Source organism: Melospiza melodia, chromosome 3, assembly GCF_035770615.1.
Source record: "Melospiza melodia melodia isolate bMelMel2 chromosome 3, bMelMel2.pri, whole genome shotgun sequence".
NCBI lineage: Eukaryota > Metazoa > Chordata > Aves > Passeriformes > Passerellidae > Melospiza > Melospiza melodia.
Window position 1 is genome coordinate 29,437,474 of NC_086196.1, and position 26,452 is coordinate 29,463,925.

Here is a 26,452-nt window from a genome sequence, read left to right on the forward strand (position 1 = left end):
TTCAGGCTGCTGAAGAGCTGCTTCAGCTGAGCTGTGCACTTTGCATACCCTGCATCCGCCTGCCTTGTCAGCACCACCATCCCCAGCTGTTGTGGGAACACTTTGATCAGAGCATTATTAGGCTGCTACAACACAACCACCACCATGGAGTCAGTGCAGTGCAAAAGCTGTCACGTTCCATGGAGTTTCCTGACCCTGGGACCATCATCAGAGCCTTCAAATAAACAGCAATTCATCACAGCGAAAATAAGTATCATTACAGAGAAAGAGTTGGCTGTTACTGAAAAGTCTCTTACCTCTGATGAAACGTTCTGGCTCTTGTCATTTGTGTGACAGCAATGATCTAATTTAATCTAACATGTGATGTTGGAGAAGAGAAAATTACCTGTGCTTTCTTTCTGAACTTTTACTCTATACAGTGTTCATTGTTGGCCACAGTCCTGAGAAACTGGCAGACACAACATATTATTCTCCCTCTCATCTTTTACTCACTGTCTTCTGAATGTTTCTGTTTCCTGGATCCAAGGGCCTGGTGTTCACACTCAAAGCATTGAAGTTTATTTGCCATATGGGTGCCTCAACATGGAGGGATGAATTTTCACTGAACAGAAACTCTCATATGTGTTTGTTTATCAGAAATTCAAAGCTCTCTTGTACCTTCAAAATATTTTCCCTTATACAATCTGCACAATTTTTATTTTTTTTCCTACAGCTCCTCAAAAGAGTGAGCAGCATTGATAATCAACTGTCTCTTCTAACAGAGTTCAATTTAAAATGCTAGACATTCATTTAGTGGGCTGCAAGGAGTCTGTGGCTTTGTTAGATCTGCAGCATAAAGAACCAATTTTTCTTATCCTAATCCTATGGCTGTCTGAAAAAGGTGACACACAGTTACACATAATGATAAGAAAAGCTACTGCTGCCAAAGGCAGTAAGATACCAAAGCCAGATGATTAAACCATTCCAAATCTTTCCCAGAAGACAAGAGGAAGCAAAGGTCCAAAGTTTTTTTTCATAGAAGTTATCTTGCTATAAAACCTTCAGAACAAAGCCCACATAAAGACACATATACACTTTTGCTTTAATAAACCATTCTTACTATTTACAGAAAAAATGGGGTGATGCCTATTTTAAAACCTTTAACTTTGTTTTTTAGTTTGTTTAATTCATTCTTTGTTGGGTTTTTTTTTTGTTGTTGTCAAGAGGAAAGAGGCAGTTTTGTTTAAAAAAATGGGACTTTTTGTGCAATCTACACAGCTCTAATGGCTAAATAATTTTATTTAACCTGAAAAGCAGGTACCACACACACTTGACCCTTGTACAATCAAAATGTTTGTTCTGTTCTGTTCTGTTCTCAGAATGACAAGTTGGGCTACAGAGCTACAGCATAAGAGGAAACAGAGCAATAGACTTTTCCATCTTCAGGACTTCCCATACACTTGGATTGGATGGAATTAACAAAAATATGTAACGAAAAATCTCCTGTGACCTTAATAAAGTCAAAAAATGTAAAGCGGAAACAATTCAAAAAATCAGAAAATGTAAAATTAAAATTGCTCCAGGTTTAACTTATTTTTGGCATCACTAATGCTTTATCCTGCACTGAGCAATGCACATTTGAGCTGCACCTAGTGCCTGCTGAATGCAGGTGGGGAATTTGTTCCTGGCCTCTCAGCCCCATCCTTGCTCCAAGCTGTCCCCTGGGGATCTGCACAGGTTAGCCCACCAATGAGATGTGCCTGCCTCAGCTTCTTGAGGGGGTACAGAGAATCCTGGCTGGGCCGTTTCACCTGTGGGAGCAGCAATGTGAAGTTCAGTGTTGAGCCTGGATCTACAAGATGCTCCACAGTTCAGCTAACACAGAGGTCAGCATTAAGTGATCCCCATGTCTACCTTGTGTGAGCTGGTAGCCCTTGTATTTGAGGTTACCTTTCAAGTCTGAGGCAGGAAAAAAATGACAAGGTACTCTTTAGCTGTGAGCTGAAATCATGGAAAAGCGCCAAATATCATGTGGTTATCAAAAGCATAAATCACTCTGAAATCCCTAGGAAGAGTGAAGACTTGTAGAAAGTTCTAGGTCAAAATTTCAGAAAACTCTTGCTAAAGTTTAAACTTTCTGGAAATTTGGGTCAAGCCAAATGTCTGTAATACAGCTACAAAACAGGTAAGTATCTCTTGCTTTCTACTGGTGTTAAAGGTTTGCACTGCTCTTTTGTGACAAGCCACAGTGCTGTGGTTTCAGTGCCCCTGTAGTCTCTTCAATTCATCAGGTGCAGCAGCTTGCCAGGAAAGATGCTCAGGGAATCCTGAACAAGATACAACTGCTCTCAAGCACCCAGCAGCATTTCAAACAGAAGCTTTCTAGCAGGTCTCCACAGGGATCTTCAAATGCTTATACAAAAGGAAATCTCCAGAAAACTGAAGAGTCCACTGAGAAATAAAGGAAGATTTTATGTTAAGCAATTTCTAGACAGCTAATATAAAAAAAACAAAAGGTTATTATGCACTAGTTGAAATAAATGCAATTTTTATCACACTTGTCTTTTCCAATGTGCCTAGACTTATCTGAATTTATGATTCATGGTTTCACTGTATCTGCTAAAAAGAAAAAAACAAAAACCTTTGGAGCTGAGTTTTCAGCTCAAGAGAGGAAAGAAAAATAATTTGATGACTACATAGGCTAAGAAATTATCATTTTGGCTTGCTTTTAAATTTCGTAAGTGCCCACTAGATATTATTGTGGATATGTCAGTCTGACATTAGCTCTTTTAAGTAATTATTTTGTTGTACAGAATAAAGCTACTTGACCATAGTAATGAAATCTTCCTTCTGGACAGCACATAGTTAATTCTGTAAAAGAATGACAGCAAGGCCACACAGTCTACGTTCCCCATCAGGAATCTGTCCTTATACCAATAGTTTGCCTGTTCTCTCCTTTTATGATGAAAGAGATTTAAACTTGGAGGAATGACAGGGTTCTCATAATGTTAAATGTAAGCACAAATAAAAGCATACCTCAACAGAGTAGTTTCCATGGAACACAGCTTGAGTTTTGTATTAAACTCCAGCAATGATGTTCACTCACTGATGCAGCACTGCTGAAGGCAGTGAAATCAAGCTTGAAAGGGTTTTTGCAGGGGGCAGCTTTAGAACCCCCATGACACTGACTTAAATCTACAGATATTGAGAGAAAGGTCTCTGCCTCACTTTTCCTGCTAAATAATGAGTATGATTCTTCTGAGAATCAATACACTGGAAGCTTTCTAGACAGTAATTCTCCAGTTCTTCAGTTGCTCATAATGTGTGTGTGTGTATATATATATGTATATATATATATAGCAATATATCTCCGGACTCCAAAAATCCATTTTAAAGAAACATTTCCCCTTAAATGCACATCACTGCAAAGGTTTTATGTGTGCAGACCAGTGCAAACTTAAGAAATATGATTAATTTGCACATGGCTGGGCATGTAACATCCCAGCTTTGCAATATAGCATTCCCAAGGCCAGAGTTACATCCATGCATTTCTGCTGTATCATTGCTTGAACTAGCCCATATACTGCTTAGGTCTTAAAAGCAGAGTGTTTATGGACACCTGCAAAAATTTAATAATGAAAAGTAAATGCACAAGCCTTAGCTGTTTCAGACATACTGAAACATTTTTTGATAGAAAAACACAATAGGTTTGTGGGGTTTAAATCTAAGGTCCATTTCACTAGACCAAGTATGGTTATAGAATAAAAACATATTCATTCAATAAAACTAAGACTATGTGTTATTTCCACAACCCTTAACTCATTTATCCGCATCTCAAGCCTGCTCCTCACCACCCTATCCCAATTAGATCTCCTTTTAGTTTTTGTTTCCTCCTTGCCATCACTCTTTTGTTTCAATTTCCCAGCTTAATAAACATAACTTGTAGTAATTACCTATATAGATATTGCTTTAAAAGAGGGAAGTGTGGGAACCTTGGTCAGAAATTATGGGTTTTTATATGATAGCCTTTTTTCCAAATCTGGTGCTCTTTGCAGTGCATAAAAACATTCATCTCCATGAAAGAAGTGAGAAAAAATAGCAAGACAGGATTTTAATCAATACTGATCCTGATTGAGTTTGATCACTGCACTTGACATTTTGAGCAAGTCTGGAAGTACACTCACAGTGACTCAGGCTCTGCCAAGAGTCTTTAGAGGTGCAATGGGACATCATTGACTTAGGTAGGAATATTCTGCTTTTTTTGTTTTCCTTATACAGCTATGATAAGGCAATAAAATGCAGTAACTTCATTTTGTAGTTAATCTTCTTACCAAAGCTTCAGTAATGCTGTTTTATTGGTGATTTATTTTAGGCTTTGCTTGTCTTCTTTTTTTTTTTTTTTTTTTCTTGACAGAAGGAAAATGGTTTTATCAACATGCTTATATATTAAAAAACAAACAAACAAACAAACAAACAAACCCCCCAAAAATTAACCGCCCCACACAAAATTATTAAGTGTTTGAGATAATTCTTTCTGAAATTAAGGTCATCAGATGCCGTCAAAATATACCCAGGGAGCTGGTGCAGGCATGGATAATGTGTCACTTTTAGAAAGAGCAGTATTCATTTATGCTCTCATATGGACATATCAGGGAAAGTTGCAAAGAGCAGATTTTTTCAAGGTGCAGAAAATGAGGTTCATAAAAACATGCATTCACTAATCACTCTGTGTATAAATGAGCAGGAATGTTGCTAATGGCACTTCTCCTCTAGAGGCCCATACGACAGCATTAAAATGTGAGTGGGACAGATGTAGACACCTAAGCTTGATGGGTCTGGGATCCAGAAATGATCTTCTGCTCGTTGGACCTATTTCTTTTTATCACTGCATGGTTTATAAAAAAAAAAACAAAATTCAGTTAATTAAAAAAAATAGGTAGAGATGCAAAGCAATCAGATTTTTCAAGCTAACTTTCCCAGTTTTAAACTGATTTTCTGAGACAGTCAGTCTCCTTCTCCTCTTTATCTCTGAGGACTCATTTCCTTCCTTCTCATGTATCACAAAAATCTTTTGGAGCTACTGAATCAGGAAGACTCTGCTCTGTGTAATTCTCATATTGCGCTGAGCACTGCTGTATTTGAGGACTTCCAAGGAATATAAGTGATGTGACTAACTTCTATCATTTGCTTTGGTTTGGGTTTCTTGTCTCATATTCTTCTCCAGGATGAGGAGTTATTCACTGTTTTGTTTGGATTTGTGGGAGTTTTGGGGTATTTTTTGTGATACAAAGGTATATTGTGGTGTGCTTTTGGTGGAGAGAAAAGGTTAAAGTCTTGCACTATAACAAAGGTAGCAAATTTTGGAAGACCTATCAACCCATGTGGGAATTCATTAAAAATTTTAGTTGACCAAAGTCGCCAAGAAATCTCTGCTATCTGCATAGATGAGCTGGATGAGCTGTACCCTTCTTATAGAAGTCCTAATCCACAGGGAAGGAAACATGCTCCTGATCCCTGTCTTGGGGATCTCTGCAGCTACCATGGGCTCAGGTCATTGAGTATCATCAAAGTGAAAATTGCCACTTTTGGTTCTCAGCCTCAGCTCACAGTGTGTGCCCACTGCTGCTGATGCAATTAGAAGGTAAACTTGAATGACTGTCACTGTATGAGAACTGATAAATTACTTGGTTAAAAAAAAGAGACGTAAGGAAAAACTAATGTGGGATTCAAGTAAGAACAAAATAATTATGTTTACCAAGCAAAGGGTTGGATAAATGTGGGAGAAGGGGAGGTTTCTTTTATGAACTCTGATTATCTCCTGGGAAAAAACCCTGACATTCATACTTAGATCAGAACAATTTGAGCTTTAAGGCATTCTTTTAATCAACAAGCTCATCTGATGAAATGCTGCAGGATTTGCTTATATATCAAAGGAGTTCCCTAGAGATTTAAGCAATGTAACTGAATGCAATTAAAAGATCAGTTGTAAACACCATTTGTGATACAGTTTGTTTGCTGTCCTTTGTAAGATAAGTTTGGTTAATAACATATGAACCTGTGGTGATTGACAAGACAGTAAAGTATTGAACTGTAGTGCAAGAAAAGGATTACCTTAGGAGCCTGCTGGAGATGCAACTATTCAGCTATCTTGGATCTGATGGTCTGTAAAAAGAGAACAGAGAAACTATTAAGCCAAGGTTCACATCCAAGAATGGAATCATTTATGAACAACCTTTCTGGGCCTAATTCGTTGCTGAATTAAACCTCAAGTAACGTCATTGAAGTCAATGGGGTTATGCAGGGCATAAGTCAGTGGAGCAAATTAGCTCTCTGTCTTGAAGCCAAGAAACAAAAGGGAAGAGGGATACAATAAAGGAGAGATGAAATGCTGATATTAGCTGAATGCCACTTCTTGGAACAGTGTGTTCTTTGTGTCCAGCAGTGAATATTTCATCCTTCCCAGGTGTAAAATCTTCCCAGCAGCACTGTAAGGCAGATTTATAATAAATGACAAAATTAATGGTTTAGTTCCGTTGTAATGCAGCTTCTGGGCTTCCAACAGGAATTTAAACTATGAGCAGACAACACATATGCTGCCTTCAGTGTGATCTCCAAATCCAGTCTTGATTTTTTAGGAAAACCTTCAGGCTGACCTTTTTTTTTCCCCTTTTGCCATCTCCTACCCATACAGATATTAGAGGGTAGCATTTGTAGGTATAGGTAGCTTTCTGCATAGAAAACTGACAGAAATTCCAGGAATATCTGTGTTAGAGCTGGAAAAAACTAGGCATAGTCATTGCCTCAGATATGAAGGCACTACAAAATATAATGGATTTTTTTGCATTTAATTTATATATGGGTAATATTAAGGGCTCTAAGAACCCACAATATTTCAGTGACTGTACAAATGCCTTGGATTAACAAAAAAAAATCCATTTTGACTAACCAGCATTCATAATACACGGTCTCTCAAATTTCACTTCTACTGTCCAACCACTGATTACTCAAACTGAAGTCAAGATCATCATCTCCCTCAGCTGGAGATTATGGGCTTTGCACCATTCACAGAGAGCTCAGTCCTGCCTGAAGCCTCTAGGCATCTTTATTATACATATAAAGAGCAAATTCCCAAAGTGTACAGATGGTTTTGCAGCTCATGAAAATACCTCAGTGAGGAGTCCTGTGCAGAATGACACATTTTGGCAGCACGGCTCACTTTTCACCACACGGAGATCAAATAACTGGAATTCTTTAGACATCCTACCATGCAAACTTCAGTGATGAGCTAAAGGATGAAAAATTTCTTATAATGGAGTAGAGAAAACTCTTCAGACGTACATGAAAGGAAGTTGGTTAAAGCAGGCAACATGTGACACGTGTTGCTGCTCCAGTATTTGTTCTTTTATTTCTGGTCTAACTTAGCACCAACACAACTTGCTGGAAGGACCAGCAGCTGACTCACATGACACTTGGCCTGTTGCATGTATGATATTGGCCATTTATTCCTTTTTTTATTATCGTTTTTTTTCAGGTGGTACTTCAATAACTACTCCAGATTCTCATTTTCTTTAAATCCCATTGCTCCTGTTTACAATTCAATTCTGGGCATGCTCTGCAGAGAGGATTGAAAGGAACAAGATACAAATTTGCCAGCTGCTATGTGAATGTGAGATGGTGATGTAAACACATTCAGGACTACCCAAAGTGACTTGTTATGAGGCTTGGAGACTATTGCAGATATGGGAACAAGTTCTATTAATTCACAGCCCTAATTTCAACTGATAAAATATCATTATAAAGCTGGTTTACAAGTGCACTGAATTTGTCCTCGATTTAGTTGGCACAGTTCTAATTTTAAAAAAAATTCTGCTAGAGGGCCAGGTTTTGTTGGGTAGAAAATCTGATTTTGACAGAAATATTTACATTTTCAGTAGCTAAAAGCTCATCCATCCAAATACTCATCCATTTTTGTATTTTTTTTCAATGATTTAAAAGATGTTAACTAGGTATTGGAAAAATTTTGATCAATTTTTGGAAGTTTCATTGAAGGATGTGTTTTTCAAGAAAGATGCAGAATTCCCCTATTTCTAATTAAAATTATTAAACTGTTGTGGAGAATTATCTTTACCTCCTCAAAGGAAGTCTGTTGAATTTTGTTGTTTCTATATCTATAGTCACTTTTCTAAAGCCATCTCTTGTTTCTCTATGGTATCAGTCTTATATCTAACACTATTACATTTTGTTTCAGCTGGCAGGGTTCATCTATGCCTGTTATGTTGTGAAGTGTATTACTGAAGAAGAGGACAGCTGTAAGTACTAAAGCTTTATTACATACAAAATGAATTCTTTTTTTCCTTTTTTTTAATCACATCTCCACTATGCTGGCTCTTGCTGACTTCAACCTAAATGCCTTATTATACTGTAGCCAGTTCATGTTTTCTGTCCATCCTTCTTGGTCTAAAATCCAGAAATTCTGAGACAAAAGAGAAATGAAATACTGATTTAAATTTACATACACCTCTCTCCTGAAAAGATCATTGCAACTCTTTATCTCATTACTTAGCTTAAGACATAAAACAAGCGGGTTTTTGGTTTTTTTTTTGTTTGGTTGGTTGGTTTTGGGTTTTGTTTTTTTTTTTTTTTAAAGAAAGAAAGAAATCTCAATTAGTAAATAGAAGTTGTTTTTTTTCCTTGCACCAGGCTTTTATTAACTATTTTCAGAGTAATTGTTTGCAACTGAAGTTATAGCTCTTTTGTGTTGGCATTTATGTTGTCCTCTAAAAGCAATTCTGGCAAAAAATTGCTTTAGATCATTGCAGGACTTTAATTTATGAGAGGTTAAACAGTAGAGCTCCTCTTTGTTCCTCTTTGTTCCTACTCCTCCCAGGGTGCACTTACATGAAGTGAAATGATTTCATATAGATGTAGATTTGTGTTTCTTCTGCTTATTTATATCAATAGAATCCTGTTGAGCAAAATTTGCTCTTATTGCATTCTGTAGAGTCAACCCATTTCATTTTTTTCTCTACTCTAACCCAGATTTTTTTAAAAAGGTCCACTGCAGCATTTCACTACATCTTGGGATTCATACTAAAGCACTTTAGAAACAAGTATCAGAACTGCATGTAACTTTGATAAAATATACATGAATCCTAGGGAGAGCTCTGCAACAGGAAGCTAAAGGGTTTTTATTTGATTGAGAGCACTGCTAGGGCTGGCGGGGGTTCCTTTGTGTGTTCTCCTGTGTGGAAAATAGCTACAACCCTGTAATCTATTGGCAATACAGTGTCACTGTGAACCATCAAGGGGAGATTTAATGCTGAAATCAAACCGCCACACTCTGGAGGTCGTTTCGACTATGCTCATTTCAGTTGTCTTTGTGTTTCTGTGGAAGCAAGGAAGGTATAAAGAGTACAAAGGGGTTGGGAAGCTGTGTGGAGCAGGGCCATGTCACAAATTGAATTTTCTGTTTAGAGAAGTACCCTGTCAAATGTATTTTCTCCTGCTTTCCCATTAAGTGCATTCAGTATCCACAGAGTAGAAGAAGAGTTATTCCTTGTCCCCCAAAAATGGAATCCCATTCAATACTGTTCTGCCCTCTCCTCTAAGGGCTTAAATATTTTTTTCACTATTCTGTAATGCTTTGGGGCACTATGAAATAAGTAAAAAGCAAGAAAGGGACTTGAGACTTGGCTCACCAATCAAGCGCAGAAGTCAGAGCACATTTGGGAGATCTCTCCCATGGTTCATAAAGCAGCATTCCTGGCAGGAATGCCACAGCCAATATGGTGTTGTTTTCTTCTCTCTGCACCAAGAGCTCCCTGTTGTTCAGCAGCCACAGATTGTCATGCTTCTTTGAACATTTTCCTGCCATCACCTTGACTATTGTGTCATTACTTTTGTCATTTAGATTTCATTATTACTTTGTACACCCCAGCCACGTCTCCTCATCCAGTCAAAGAGCACCTCACCCATCTGCCAGCACCTCTCTGAGGCGCCAGGGTGAATCCCCACCCAGTGCAATGACGCCAGCACAAGCTCAGGTGCTGCAGCTTCGCCTCTGCTGAGGTTTGGAAGCTTGGCTGGCCAAAAGGGGAAAGGGAACGTCTGTGACTGAGTTGTGCCAACAGTGTAATAATCCTCAGATTGGATCTGGCCCCTCAAGGTATCATAAAATTAAGACAGCTTCAGTTTCTATGGAGAGGCCTCATGAAGTAGCAAGTAAGAATGATTCTAGTTCTCTCTCTGCTCAGACATCCACTGACAGCCAGAGCCTGCAGTCTATACAAATACTCCCTGATCAGGTTTATTTAAAATTATTTTGTTTTCTTAGATACATTTTGATGCTTTTTCCATCCCTTTTGGCAACACATGCATCTATCGTGCTCTTCTGAGAAGTGTATCCCTTATGGATGTCATGTCATTTAGTATTTGTAAGGATAAACGTGTTGGGTCATACCAAACTCTCATTTAGCCACGAGTCCTTTCTGATGAGACAGAACCAACAGAAAAAGCCTTTTGCTTTTCACGATGGACAAAGTGAGCACCCATACATTCAATTCCATTTTTTCTGCTTTGCTAATGGGCCATGGGAACAACAGCAGTCCAAAAGAGAAGCAAAAGAGGCAGAAACACTGAACTTGGCAGAACTGAGCAGCAAGGCATAAGACTGGAGAAAAAGCCATGCAATGTCCAAGAGCCAAACCCAGGCATGTTCCAGATTTTAACCAGATGAAGATATTGACACTGCTCTGGAGTATGGAAAGTGTCTCATCTCCTGTTGGCACAGAGCCTCAACTGTAAAAACACAGTCAAGTTGCTCTTAAGCTGCTTCAGCTGAATTAGCTTTGCTCTCAAAGTAATTGGAACAAGCTGAAAGAATTACTATTTCCCCATTCCTTATGCAGATTTTATTAAGAGAAAAAATGAAGTAGGGTAGAATTAAGCAAACATTTCACTAAGATTAACCTGCTCTAACCTCACTAAAGGATTAAGAATGGAAAAATACAGTGATAAAATCATGGTCATAACTAGGACTGAATCAGCAAGCCTAGAGGTTTTAATTACTCACACACCAAATAAATCCAGCCGCATGGCCCCTAAATCAAAGCTCAAGCCTGTGCTACCTTTCATGAGAACAATCTGATTTGGATTAATTCTGCACCAAGGATTAAAGAGGAAGTTGCTTTGTCTCCTGATATGACCCCAGAAGTGCTCTGGTGCGCACCAGAGTCCAACTGCAGCACCCATGTCTTCCCAAGGGGCAGACAAGAGCAGCTTTTCCATGGCTGCTTCTCTCAGTGGAGGTTTACCACTCCCAAACATTTTCCCTTTGGATGCATAAGAAGGAGGAACTCTGAAGGCTGGAGTGCCTCTGGCCTTCTTCTGGAAAAGACAAGGGAGTGCAGGTCCCCAGCAACATTGCTGCCAGCTCCACACTCTCTTCTGTCACATTCACATTTTCTGAAAAATCCCTTCGCCCAGGATTTTTCTCCTGGGAAGCTGAGAAGCCCCAGAGAAAAATGGAAACAATGATCATCTCATTTGCTTCTCCTCTGTTTTGCTCATGTGGAATGTATTTGGAGATTGTTTACCCACAGGTGATGGTTTCATTGGTTTCTGGTGTGAGTGTTTTCACTCATTGGCCAATCAGTGCCAAGCTGTGTTGGGACTCTGGAGAGAGTCGCAAGTTTTCATTATTATCTTTTTAGCATTCTGTAAATATTCTTTCTGTATTCTTTAGTATAGTTTAATATTCTTTAATATAATATAGTATTGTAAAATAATAAATTAGCCTTCTGAGGAAATGGAGTCAGATTCATCATTCCTTCCTGCCATGGGGGTCCCAGCAAATACAATAACTCCTCTTCACCACTGCCATTGGAATGCCTAAGCCATTGCCATTCTTAGCTCATTAGCATTATTAGCTGTAGCAATTAAAAATAAAACATGAAAATGTCAGCAACAGCCATTACTTGGAGGCATTCAATGACTGTGAACTTGTTGGAGCTCCTAGTTTTTCTCCCAAAATCATGTTAGGCCTGCATTTTTCAAAGGCTGCACATTATTTTTAATAACATCCAAATGTTCCTTTAATGTGCATTTGCTCGCTAGCAGTTTGGCTCCCTGCTATAAGCTGCTACTGCCTTGCTAAAAGAAAATTCAACATATTTCTGAAAACTTCATTAACTGTATAGACATTTTGTGGGGAACACTGGAATATAAGCAGTCAAGCAGCATCCTCCCAGGGCTTTTTGTCTCTAGCAATTAAGAAAGAAACCTAGGTTACTGAAATGAGAATTCTGCACTCACAGGTTCTGTTGAGAGTAAGGAGATTTGCTTGTTACTAGAGGAACAGCTTTGGCTAGGAATGAACCTCAGCTAAGAGAAAATCTCTAATTTAGTCTGTGTCTCAGTGTAAAATCCTAACCTAGAAGGCTCTCTTGCTGACCCAGAGAGGGAGCAGAAATAGCGTTTACCTACTATTAAGCAATGGCAAGGCAATCAGAGAACAAATACGGCCCCTCTGAATGTTCCCTTGTGTACCATGAGGTACAACCTTTGCACCACTTGATGCTAGCAGGGATCCAACCTGCACATACACTTTCTTCTTTTCTCCTGGCATTGTTTCCAGTTAAATTGCAAAGCAAAAGAAATTGCAACTTTGTGTAGAAGATTTTTGCTGCATATTCCCTGGAACCCTGCTATTGGGGATGTCTTGGCACAGCAGTGAAGCTCTACATAACCCTTTAAAATTCTTTCACTCCTTCCCCTCCAATAAAAATTCTGATTAAAGACCGCATTTGAATTACTGAAAATGTTCAGCAAGATAGCAATACCCTAGATAGGAAATATCTTTTGATAAACAATAAAACATTATGTGACAATCAACTTGGTGCCAAACAATATTCCACTCTGAGATTCACTCTGACCTGGGAAGCACAAAAACTGATGACAAAGATTTTCTTTTAAAAGACAGTATTAAATTCATTATATGTGAGAGATGTGAAATTTTGGCATGCACATGGGATAGACAGAAAAACATTTTCTTTATCTCTGTTATAGGCAACCTTCCACATTTGGGCAGGTTGTTTAACCTCTCCATACTTCTGTTTCCCATATTTAAAATGGGAAATAATTGCAGGGACAAACTCACAGGCGTGCTGCTTCGTAACTTTGAGTGTCTGGGATGAAAGGCACTATTGAAGTGCAGAATATGCTCAGGTATCGCTTTTTTTCTGTGCCAAATGCTTGTCACAATCTGCTTAGTGAGACATTACAGAGAAATAATACCTCAGCTCCATTTCTGCTTAAAAAAAATCTCTAAAACAAAGAGAAAGAGAAACTGGTAGCAAACATTTGAGTATTAATTCTGCTTCTTTGTTTCCCATCCCAAGTTTGTGGTTCACAGAATTTCTTGACAGTAATTTGCTGTTCATGGATTTCCTTAGCCACAAGAGGTCTAGCTGTATTCAGTTTCCCATAGTGGTCTTTTCTTCTTGAAAGTTCCAACTATGTATGAAACAAGAAAGATTTTATAGAACAGCCTCCTGACCAAAGGAGATCTCATACCTCAGCTATACACTTCCTTTGTTTTGCACCTACCATTTGTGTAGTGTGTCCTGAGTCTGGTGTTTTCTCTGGAAAACACCAAAGATTCCATCTTCACCTTTTCCATGCTGGCACAGTTGGCATCCATCTCACACTCCTACAGCCACATTAAGTAGGCCTGCAGCTTAAATGAACAATCAAGATTTCCAGCACAGTCAGTGGAGGCAGGGATGCAACCCCAAAGAGCAACCTGCCCTATCTGTGGTAGACACCTCTCTCATGGCACGGGGAATCACTGCTCTGACTTGCTTGGTTGAGACAGCCTGCAGAGACAGCGCAGCAACAAATAATAATAGGAACAAATAAAAGCCTATATTTAAAACACAGTTGTTCTCCAAACTGCTGAACAGGTCATTGTGAATGGGAATGCAAGGAATACACTACAATTTTGAAGCTTCAGCTTGTTTTTGCTCAGCTGTGCTCTTCAATTAACAGCCTGCAGCTCAATTGGAAGCTTTTTCCATTTACTTGTTTCATTTAGCGTGGTGACTGTAACATGATCTAAGTAAACCAGAGGGAGGAAAATGGGATGCCTTTGACTGTCAGGAAGCTGATAGAAGTGTGGAGGGAGAGAAGCCTTTGAAATCCCAAGGTGCTACTTCATGTTTGTCATCCTAAGGACAGCTGCCTTGGAGAGCCAGGAACATTTAGGAAATTCCCTGACACGCCTGTACAACATCAATCTTTTGCACATATCAATAGCTGGTTCCTGTGTTGTTATTTCCAGTCATGTCCTGTCTGGGAGGGGGCCCCTCACGAAGCAGAAGGCTGGTGTTGATCATCTCATTCTCCTCGGCACAGAGCACAGGCAATCTTTGTCCCCTAAGGTGCGTGTGCTCGCTGCTTCCGAGGCACAGGCTGAAAACGTCTGAGCTGCAGAGCGCAGGCTGAAGCACAGGGGAACAAGTTTATGGCAGGAAGATATGACAAGTGAAACCGGCTGCATTTGAGATGCAAATGGAGCTGAGCAGTCCGAGGTGTCACAGGGCTTGGCAGACATTACACAGCCTGCTCTGCGATCATTTGGCACAGCACTGCAGAGAGAAACAAACTTAAAAGCTCTGAGGAGGTGCAGTTTGTTTAAATAATGGCAAGTAATTAGTCTGAAGACAAAATCAGTGATGGCATTTTATAATTACAATTAATTTAAAGGTTAATTTCCTTTGGTGCTAAAGTCTTATTTAAAACATTTACCAGGAAGGGAAATTAGGATGTTACTATCTAGATGCATAGAATGCTTCTGGGAATCCATGCCTATTATCACTAGAAAATTAGGTTAGACTCAAAGTGGGAATTTCAATTCATTTTAGTGTATAATAGATGGTGGTCAGGGCCTTGAGTCAGAAGGGTTGCTTAGGGTAGACTGTATGATTTGCATTTTCTTTGTTTGTGGGATTAATTGCAAATGTTTCTAACAAAAGGGCTGGGTTTATACATGAACAAGCTTGACATGAAAAGAAAATTGGTTATGGATTGCTGCCTTCGTAACTAATGAAGTTGATGTTCAAGGAATCCCTAGGAGACGGGGTTGTGGCATGAGACAAATATATAAATAAAATCACACAAGGGAAAATGGTGGCATTGCTGGCTTCATCTCTGATGATTTCTTTTCTCCCTCTCCTGTCTTCCCTGCCACTCCCCCTGCATCCATCACCACCTCCTGTGGGGATTGTCAACCCCCAGTTTAAAAATGTCTAAATAACATAACTTAAAGCTTGAAGGAAGTAACATTTCCATTCCAGCAGCTGATCACAATGCAATACTGCTTAATAAGATCATTGTATTGTAACAGCCAGGGAAATATACTTACCTTACAATTTTTTTTTAACTATAGATCACACAATTTTTACCTATTCAAGAATGACATTGCAGAAAATATCTGCCCATGTCAATAGTGAATGAACTGATAACATCTGTTTTTTTGAAGAAAGATACATTTCATACCAAACCATTGGGAAAATATTACTCGTCATAAATTGTTTATTTCAGGAGAGGAGCACAAAGGCATTCAGACCATGAAACAGTGTCCCAGGCAGTTGTGTCAAGCCAGTGGCAAAAAATAGGTAGTAACTAGTGATGGTTCTGATAATAAAGGCTACAGATCATTTGAAGCAATGCTCAGGTTGTTGATGCAGCTGAATGGGGTGTGGTCTTCCTGGACATAGAAATGTTTTGACATTGCAAAAAAAAAAAGGTCATATTCAAAATCAGGAAAAAATTAGCAAAATCTGAAGCTCTCCACAAGCTGAAAATTGCTTGCAAAATACTTTCAGGCATGTTTTGTTCTGGTGCTGGTGAAAGACTTCATTTCAACATCAGTACTTTCCTGCTACTTTGCACTGAACATGGAGGGCTGTCTTTAAAAGGAGACTCTCCAATGGGGAGCATCTCCGCCTTCATCCCCTGAGGTGGAAGAGAGACAGTTTTTGGATTCTGAAGAGGAGCAGCCTGCAAGTGGCCATGTGGGGCTGCTGGCCCCCTTCCCCACTCTGGTGTCCCACCCTTTGAGGGCCGCTGGCTGCCTTCTTAGGGTTTCAGCCAAGATTAGTGGGCGAACGGCAGGTCCTGGCTATCCAAGCTCACTCCAGGCTGTCAGGTAGCAGTCTTGGAGAGGAATGGTGATGAGCTGCTGTGAGTGGGCCCACTGATTAATTATTTCCAGTGGCCCTACGAAGGACACCTGCCCAGAGCGTCAGTGTCCTTCCTGCTGAGACAGTCAGTGTGAGCTCCTTGCAGTTTCCTACATGCCATGAACATAGCTTTGTACTAAATTATTTTTATCAGCATGACTCCTGTTAAAGTTTTCCTTATTGCTTTTCCTTTCAAATATCTAGATAGGTCTTCATTAGCATTGGATTGTTAACTTTCATAGATTTGGGCCTTAATTCTCCCCTTTGTTGCACCTACTAATGACCCTTTTTCTAATTTATTAGTGTGGCAGTCACACTTGGAGGCCACTGCCCCGGGCATTTTCTTTTTCCTTCTTTTCTTCTCTTTATTGCTCACCCCGAGCAGTGATCTGGCTAAGAACAATTTTTCCTAATGACTCATTTGATAACTTCTACAATAATTCAGTCTACCACACATTTAATTCTTAGAATGGTTTGTCAGTCAAAATCTATATTGCAGGGCTATATTTTTTTGCTCAGCACTTAGGGATGAAAATTTGAACGCAAATGGCCATTATCCAGCAATGCTCAGGTCTATCCAGTTTAGAAAAATAATATATTGTTCAGACTGTTATTGTTCTCTTTGCTTATTATTGTTCTCTTGTTCTTTTAGCTGAGTGCAGGTCTTTTACTCTTTCTTTCTTTCTTTAGTAAGCATCAGACAAGCCCCACTGCAAGTTTAGAGACAATCCTTGCAAAGCCTTGCAGAGGTCAGGCAGCAACCCTATTTCCAGGTGTACATGTTGACAGGTGGCTTGCTGTCTTTGCTAGGGATAAAAGGGAGTGCTGGCCATTTCAGTCCAGTACTTCTCATTGCTGCAGCTATGCTCCAGATGTTTCCACCTGCCCTTTGGTCCTTATTCCTGCCTGCCTTATCCCTGGTCCCAGTTTCTGCCTTCAGCCACCTTGGGCTCATGCCTCCCAGTCTTGCTTGGTTAGTCCTGACTACTTTCATCCCGGCTCCTTTCTACTCAGCAAGCACCTTGGTTCCCATCCTCTCAACATGGTGCCCACTGTAGGCCAGCCACGCCTTGCAGAGGCCTTGCTCCAGAGCATGGTCTTCCTCATGTCATGGTTCAAGAATCAGCCACTGACCAGACGCCTTCTCCACCTGCAAATCTGAGACAAATTGTGACTTGTCTAATTTCTGGACCCACAGGACCATTCATCTTGGTATTTTCTGCTGGGTACAACCATGAGCTGGAGTCACCTGCAAACAATATCACCATGCCTGTTGCTCCCTAATTATAGACAGAGATCTCTGCCTGTATTTCTGTGAGGGCAGAAACACCAGATCATATTTATTAGACTTCACAAACCTGAGTACCTCCCCACTCCTACATCTTATCTCAGAAGAGCTGATAAAAGATTCAGCCAGGGGATCAGCAGAAACAGAGACAGAAGAAGATGGTGCCTTACACCAACAAGAAGCACGATAAAAGGAGAAAAAATTGGAGGACAAGACCCTGTGAAGCAAAAAATTACTGAATAACTTTGATTATCATACAAGTAAACAGCATGAAAATAGTGGCAGTGGAGCAAAATCTGAGCTGAGAAAATCCATCAAAATTTGTGTAAGGGCTTCCCTTTGCAGCTCCAGTGGCCATTGTAGAGCTCACAAATGCCATGAGGTTACAGTTTCAAAATCTGAGGTTTTATATTCACCTTGCAAATGGCTGAGCTGAGAGCACTCACAGGCCCTTCATTACTGACTGCTTGGCAGAAATGCTGCTCATTGCACCACAGGAACTGGACCTCATGTCCAAGTCCTTATGCCATTTCTGAATCCTCCTGTGACAGCAGAAAGGGCACAGCCTCATGTGCTGGCAGATGTCTCCTTCCCCATGTTTCCCTGGTGTTTGGCTCTACTGTGGTTTGAGAGCCTAAATCACTGTGTACTCAGCACAAAGACCAATAATGTTTGATTACCACTGTAAACAAACTTTATGGAGATCACATTCAAGCAAATCTCCTCCTGTGTGCTATTTTGTGGAAGAGCCACCAGACCATGCTCACAGCATAAAAAGGCAGCAGCACTGAATTGTTTGGAAGTGTCTTCACCAAACAGAGAGCTGGGTAGCAGGATACTGGCAAAACTGCAAGAGCAAAGGTGTCCCCATATGTTTTTTAATATTTTTGCCCCATATGTAATTTCCAAGGTATTAAAATGAAACTTAATTTTCCTTCCCTCCATTTATTTTTTTTCTCAATTTGGCCAGTTTTTAGCTACCGCTATTTATGCATAGCTCTCTCTTGCCTCACATACTTCTGCATCAGCACTGCTCTCAGTAATGTTTTTAGATGTAGTTTGTTTGCCATCTCTCCTTCCTTCCAGCTACACCTGCAGTGATGTGCCTTGCTGTGGCAGTGAAGCTCAATTGCAGCACTTGGAAAACCTTAGTCCAGGGAGCCAAGTCTTCGGCTCTGAGAGGTTGCAGATAAATTTAAGATCTCACAGGTCAGATGTAGGATATGAACACCACGTGTTGTCTCTCTGCTATACCACACAGGCCACGCACTGGTTTATTTTTTTTTCTGCATCGCATTTTAGTGGTCCTTCTATATACTGTAGACTTCCAGAAATGGAAAATGAGAAACCCATTTATGCCTCTCATCCTGTCCTGAAGTACAGCAGAAACAGTGGGGACTCTGACTGTGAGCAAAGGTTGAAATTTCACATTCCTGTGGGTAATTATTGATAGAAAGTATGTCCCTACTTTGAGCCATATATCCTGTGTTACACTTGTAACAGTCATATGTCTGACAAGACCCTTAACACAAGCAAAAGAAGAAAATAATCTGAATTTTTTATAACGCATATTTCAGATAAGTAGTACTGCTATTATCCTGTTCAAGTGCAGCAAGGAAAATAAAAATTTCAGCACACAATATGTCAAAGATGGGTTTGCATGGCCAGGTTTTGAGGGGGCCACAGGGGTGTGTTCTGTGAAGAGCTACTAGAAGTTTCTCCTGTGGCTTCTGATAGAGCCAGTGTCACACAGCTCCAAGATGGACCCACTGCTGGCATGTCAGTGACAGGGGTAGTGCCTGTGGGATAACAGATTGAAAAAGGGAAAAAAATTTGCATAATAACTCCAGTTGAAGAGTGGAATGGAGTGAGAGCAACAACCCTGCAGACCCCAAGACCAATGAAGGAGGATGAGGAGCTGCTCCAGGCACTGAACAGAGATCCCCCTGCAGCCCCTGGTGCAGACCGTGGTGAGGAGCTGTGTCCCTGCAGCCCAGGGAGGGCCATGGGGGAGCAGAGATCCACCCCAGCCCATGCAGGACCCCAGGGCAGAGCAGGTGGGTGCCCAAAGGAGGCTGTGACCTGTGGGGAGCCCGTGCTGGATCAGGCTCCTGTAAGGATCTGTGGCCCCATGGAGAGAGGAGCCCACACCAGAGCAGGGTTGCTGGCAGGACTTGTGACCCTGAGGGGGCACCTGCTGGAGCAGACTGTTCCTGAAGAACTGCATCCCAAGGAAGGGACCTATTGGAGCAGTTCATGAAGAATTACAGCCTGTGGGAGGAATTCACATTGGAGAAGTTTTTGGAGGACTCTCTCCCATAGGAGGGACCCCACATTGGAGCAGAGGAAGCATATAAGGAGATGTCCCCCTGAGGAGGAAGGAGCAGCAGAGAGACTTGTGATGAACTGACCACAACCCCCATTCCTCACTCCCCGATGTCACTGGGGTGGAGAAGGCAGAGAATCAGGAGTTAAACCTGGGAAGAAAGTTTAATATTTGGCTTTATTTCTCATTATATTGCTCTTCTTTGGTAATAATTCAAGGTTATCTGGCCTGTGATGGTAATTGCTGAGTGATCTCTCCCTGTCTCTATCTGGACCCATGAACCTTTTGTTACATTTTCTCTCTCCTATTCATCTGAGAAGGGAATCAACAGAGTGGCGTTGGTGGACAACTGGTGTTCATCCAGGGTCAAACCACCACAAAAGCAAAGGTTGTATTATGTTTGTAAGTTCATGTGTGCTTTTACTAAAGTGAAACACAACATGAGCCTCTTGTGATATCAGTGACATGTAAGATGAATGTACGATAGAGTAGTCAAAAAAAGTGTTTGATGTATGAAGCTAGGGATGGACACCTCTGTACTGATTCAGATAATGAGCCTGTTTTATTCATCTGATGTTATGGCTGCCAGGAATGTATCAGTTGTATGACATTTCGGTGACCTTTCAGGCACAGCCAGGATAAAATGCCTGCAGAAAGGGCAGCCTGCTGCATGCTTTAAGAAACCATCTCAGAGTCCACAGGGAGCTTTTAGCACAGTCTGGACACCACAGGGTTTGCAGTGCTGAGAAGCAGCCGCCATGAAGAAACCTTGCTGCAAACAAATTGATGAAACCCTTTTGTGCTGGAGTTCACTTTCTATTACCTCCTTTCACCTACCTTGCAAAGCTTGTTGTTGCCTGCACGAAGCCATTGTATGTCTCCAGTGAGGTCATGGTCAGACTCGCTGCCCTGCCATCGTTTGGTTACACACAGGCAGCTTCTAGAGTGAGCTGAACACAGAAATGTCTCTACGACCTTGCTTTGTTTGTAACTTGGCAATCTGGCTTACTAACACTCTGTGCCTGCTCTCTACAGCGGGGCAAAGCCACCATGCACAAGGAGGTATTCAGCACGCATCTTTCCCTCATGCTCACACAAAAAATCATTTTTCTCAAAGAAATCTTTTTCTCAACACATTGGTTTAGCTTTCTGAGAAAAGCCCTTAAGACAAGCTTTTGCCCCACATCTGCAAATCAGAGTGTCTATGCCTGCAGCCTACTAATAATGTTTTACAGGTTGCTTGAAATAAAATGTTCTAGGAAAGTACAAGAAGAAATGCAAAGCTGGACAAATGAGTATAAACAATATCCCTAAAGTGACATGAGTTGACAACGGTGAGGCACTGATCCAACACAGGCATTTTCTGACTTGTGTTGTCAGGAATCAAGAGTAACAAAAAGAGAAGAAAATTGGGCAAGCAAACAACAAACCATACCTGCAGCAAAACATACATCCATTCTTTTTTCTGCAATCTTTGTATTTGAATTGAGGGGGTTTTTTATCTCCCAGCCTAGCACTTCACTAAACAATATTCTTCATTTTCTGCCTGTAAACTTAGTACGTTCCCAAAGACATGATAACATTTTGATAAAGGTATTTTGATGGTTGCAGACATTGATTAAGTGGAATGCAACAAATAGTGTTTGTCTTTATTTCAGCAAGATTTTGACATTATAAAAAGTTTTGTAAGAAGTTCAAGAAAGTACTGTCCAGATGCAGTCAGCATAGGTGGAGTGCAGAACTGTTTAAAATTCTATTTGAAATGTAGTTATAAAGCAGATGGGACATTTCAGATGGGATCCCACTGGAACCTCAGCTAGGGAAATAATTCTCTTCATTATTTTTATTAACAACAATGAGGATAGAAGAGAGAACGTATGTAAAAATTTTAAGATTAAACTAGACTGGGAAGGGTACAAGCACTTGTGAATATAGGATTAGAAATCAAAATAATCTTGAGAAATAGCTTGAAATCAAGAAGGTGAAATTCAGTACAGACAAGTGCAAAAGAACTCCTGTGGGAAAGAATCAATCATCTTCAAATAAAATATAGACTAGGCTAAGCTACAGTTAGTGTCAAAACAAAAAATAAAGAGCTGATTATTAGGCATTTGTGTGATGCTGTTGAAAAAAGAAATTGGAAACCAAACCCAAATGATGCAAAACACAAACAACAAAAACAAGAAAAAAAATCCCAACCAAACATACATAACCCCAAAACCTACTGAATTATTTCAGGTAATGAACAGAAAACTGTATGGCAGTTGTCCCAGTTAGTCCTGATTTGTGCACCTCATTGTAAGAAAAACATAAGTAAACTGAGGAAGAATCTTCAGGATTCAAAATGTAGAGGCTTGCACAATATGAGCTGTGAAAAAAATTTGAAATAACTAGGTTTGCTTAAACCTGAAAACAATGGATGGCATGAAATACTTCTTTTAAAGGTTTAAAAAGCTATAAGAGAAAAAAATGGCTCATTTTTCTTCATATCCATAGGGAGAAAAGGCCAAAATATAGATAAGTAGTTAATTTGCAGGAAATTACATTTAAATTAGACATTAGGAAATTAGGCACAGGGAAAAGCAACACAGAGAGGCTACAGAACCTCCTTCATTAGAGATGTCAGGGATTAATTTAGTAACACATCTTTCTGGGATAGGAATACACATAATGCTGCTACAGGGCACAGAAATGGCTAAATTATTTCTGCAGGGGCCATTCTTGCCAGCAAAGAATGACTTTATGACAGATTCAACATGTGTGCAGTTGCAATGGAGACATACTGTACCCAGGCAGTCCAGTGTTTTGGTAGCTCTTTGCTTGCAGATTGGTAAAAGAAGGCGTACAAGAATTTGATATTTTGGTAAATGTCTGGAATGGCTGAAACTGTATTGATAAGTGTGACTAAGTGTGGCACAAATTGGGGGGTACCTTAGTATTAAAACAACTTTATAAATGCAAGTGTTAAGGAGTCCAACCACTGTGGAAGTTTTCAAACCATGTAAATTTACTTTTTTGTTGTTTGTGACTGTAACTGCATTTTAGATTTACAAGAAGTTGTTTTCTATCAAATAGCCTTTTTTTTTCTTTTTCTTTTTTTCTCTTTTCTTTTAATGTACACAGAGCCAGTCTGTCAGTAGCATTGACCAGACATGTGAAAAATGCACTTCCATACCTGAACTCTTTGGCCCTTTTCTATCAAAGTAAAGTCCAATTCAGATGTGTGATGTAAGAGACAATACTTCAGGGACGAGAACTGCCCCCAGATAACCCCTATAAGCCAATAGTTGAGTCTCCTGGGACAAAGGAAGCAAATGGCACCCTTTTACCTGTGCAAAGAAAGTGTTTTAGCAGAGATATAGGGGTCTTGGGCTCAGTTGAGATTGAATTTTCCTGGAAATTGTTTAAAACAAACATGAGAAGGCCATCAGAAGCTGGCAGTTGTGTGAATTAATAAATAACTCCCACCCTACAACCTTCTTGCAGACCTTCAGTATCTTGACAGAAATGCAGGTTTCCTTACATCTGTGAAGTTTCATCTCTGAAGCTCAGATAAATTGTTCCAACTCTCTGTTCATGCATTTCAACCCAAATGTCAAAACAGGGAATCAGAGAAACTTCTGTCTCTGAGACGGAGTTGGATCAATCTACTCCCTCCTCTACATCCTCTGCTGAGCCATGGTATGACAGCAAGCCAGCCACAGTAATCACAGTCAGAAGCAATGCATTCATGCCCATAAATAAATGGTTTTCAGCAGTTGTAATGTCTAAATAGCATGTTGTGTTGTATTAGTGAGGTGGTCTACTTGAAAAAGAGGGATGTGTGGTTATTTCTGGTGGGAAGATGGTTGTTATAAATGCTTTACTGTTTTTATGTGGTTTTGAAATTGAATAGATTTTAAAAGTAAAGGGAAAAAAAGGGATACTTTGCCTTTCTTTACTTTTTACTGTTTCTCTGTATCTTCCCAATTATCTGGTCTAATATTAACAGATTATTAGAGGACCTGTCAAAAATAATCTGTGTACTGGGTAGTTCTTGAATGATAGTGCCTATCAGTTCTGAAAAGATGTTGCTAATGAAAGCAATTTCTCCCCTTTCAGTTGATTTCATAGGTGGATTTGACTCTTATGGCTATCAAGGTCCACAGAAGACATCTCATTTACAGCTTCAGCCCATGTATATGTAAGTACTTAACTTCTAGGATATTCAGCAGAGTGGCAGCCTGATATTAAAGGATCATTAAACTGAAAGATGGCATGACTTAAAAATTAAGAATAGTCAGAAGCCTTTTTTGATGGACTGAATTCAAGTTACACTTAGGAACCAACATTACTCTTGTGTTGAATTAGAATGATTTCTTAGGGTAGGATATCATGTGTCACAGTTGTTCAAACAGCATCCACCTCTCACCTGATTTTTCCCTATTTTCATTCAGGCAGGTTCCACTCAGAGACAGCGACAATTTGGTGTAGAAAAAACACTAATCATATGTGACAAACCTTGGCTGTGAAAAAAAGTGGATTTTTATGAAGTTTTATCAAAAGTCCAGAAACTTGCTAATTTAGTGGATGCATTTAGCATTTGTCTTACCAGAGCATCTGTTCACCAAGGCACCTCTGCACCTCATTTCCAGTTTCCACATTTAAAAAAGTCGAAACAAATGTAACAACATATGGCTTTTAAAACTAGTTTGAATAGAAGACAGTATTTAACTAACCATTGAGTGACAACTCCATGGTAGAGTGCAATCTGATATGTTTGGGAGTTAAATGAACAAACAAATCTCGGCTCATACACACAGCTGGAGTATATTCACACTAGAGCTGATGCACAACCATAGACCAGCCCAGGAACAATCGTCTCCAAATATTTCTTGTACTGATATCAACTGAAATGCAGAACAGTCCTGACTGCCTAGATAAATCTTACCTCACTGCTGCAGCCTTTGGAAATATTTTTTATTTGCTATCAATGCCCTACACACTAAAAGCACAGCACCACACAACTCATAAAGGGGCAACAGTTACGTTTTTTTCCTTTGTTTCTCATCTGAGCATTTCTTTTGTGGAAAAGAACTAAGTTCAAGCAAACAGTAGCCATCCCAACACACAATTCCACTCACCTTTGAATGCAATTTCATTTCTTCGGATTAGTGGAAGCAAGTCTACTAATGGATTAGTGTATTTTTGAATGGAATCTCGCATTTACTCCTTTATCAGTTGCACAATCTGTTCTGTGTTGGTGTTTGGAACTGGGCCCTTCAGGAGCTTTGCTAGGAGCTTTTTAATAATCTCAAATTACAATGGTGCATATCTCCAATGTCGTCTCAGCTTCAGCTTCCCATCTGTCTGTGCTCAAGTAAATATTTTTCACCTGCACTTTTGGCACAGTGCTGCACATTTAGAAAATGTTATTTCCTTCATAGTTTTATATGAGGTACATAGGTACTTAGAACAATTCTAATCCTATCTCTTTCTCAGTATACCATACCTTGTCATCAACATATGGAGCCCTCTAGCTATTATCCCATTCTCTTTATGCTCTCAGTGTTTCTTCCAGAACAGCAGATTGCATTTACTATGCATCTTCATACTGACTGGAAAGAAAACTAGACCTGTGAAAAAAAAAAAAAAAAGAAGGCAATAGTTTTCAGCCTGTAGCTTAGATGAAGAGATAGATGATTAATCCATGTAAACTGTGTTTTCTCTTATTCCAATGCTGCATGCTCACTGGAGTACAGGGGATTTAGCTGTCTTTAACAAGAGACAGAAAACAGAATGTGAGCGGACATTTTGTTCAATCAACCCGCAAAACTATTGCCATGTCCCAGCCACAGTCAAATAAAGACACTTCATGTTTCCCTCTGACTGTATAGTGTTTGACAGGGCTCTCTAGGATTGCTACAATCTGTCCTTAAGAAGCTTTTATGGCATTTAGGAATACCTTTCTTTATTTACAGCTGACACACACTAGTAACACATGCATATGTATTCACATTGCAGTTGCTCTGTAAATGTAGGCAGTCCATTAGGTAATGGAGTGACAAATTCGAATGTCAAGTTAATCAAGTCAAGGTTTGATCTGCTTGTAGCACTATTTACAGCAATATTATGTATTAGAAATCAAAACATGCTGATATAACAAGAAGCCTTTAAAATACCAAGTGTTTTAAAGCTTTATTTGTTGGGAGGAAAGATTTGGTTCCCTGCGGAGTTTGCTCCCCAGATATCACCAATGTAAACCTTCACAGTATGCAAGGAAAGAAAGAAAAACACAACAGGCGAGAGGAGAGGAGAGGAGAGGAGAGGAGAGGAGAGGAGAGGAGAGGAGAGGAGAGGAGAGGAGAGGAGAGGAGAGGAGAGGAGAGGAGAGGAGAGGAGAGGAGAGGAGAGGAGAGGAGAGGAGAGGAGAGGAGAGGAGAGGAGAGGAGAGGAGAGGAGAGGAGAGGAGAGGAGAGGAGAGGAGAGGAGAGGAGAGGAGAGGAGAGGAGAGGAGAGGAGAGGAGAGGAGAGGAGAGGAGAGGAGAGGAGAGGAGAGGCATAATCATGGCTTTCCAAGCCATAATCATGTCCATCCAGGATACAACTATACCCATGTATGTCCATATATGTGTATTC

The 26,452-nt window shown here is 40.1% G+C and overlaps 1 protein-coding gene across 2 annotated transcripts in view; it reads left to right on the forward strand.

Annotated features, from left to right (window-relative positions):
- The window catches only part of NKAIN2 (sodium/potassium transporting ATPase interacting 2), a 511,787-nt gene that overhangs the window by 479,549 nt on the left and 5,786 nt on the right, over positions 1–26,452 (forward strand). For both annotated transcript variants that reach the window (XM_063151102.1, XM_063151103.1), the window contains exons 5-6: positions 8,228–8,288; positions 23,936–24,017. In XM_063151102.1, the coding sequence (XP_063007172.1) occupies positions 8,228–8,288; positions 23,936–24,017 (143 nt within the window). The remainder of the gene's footprint in view (positions 1–8,227; positions 8,289–23,935; positions 24,018–26,452) is intronic.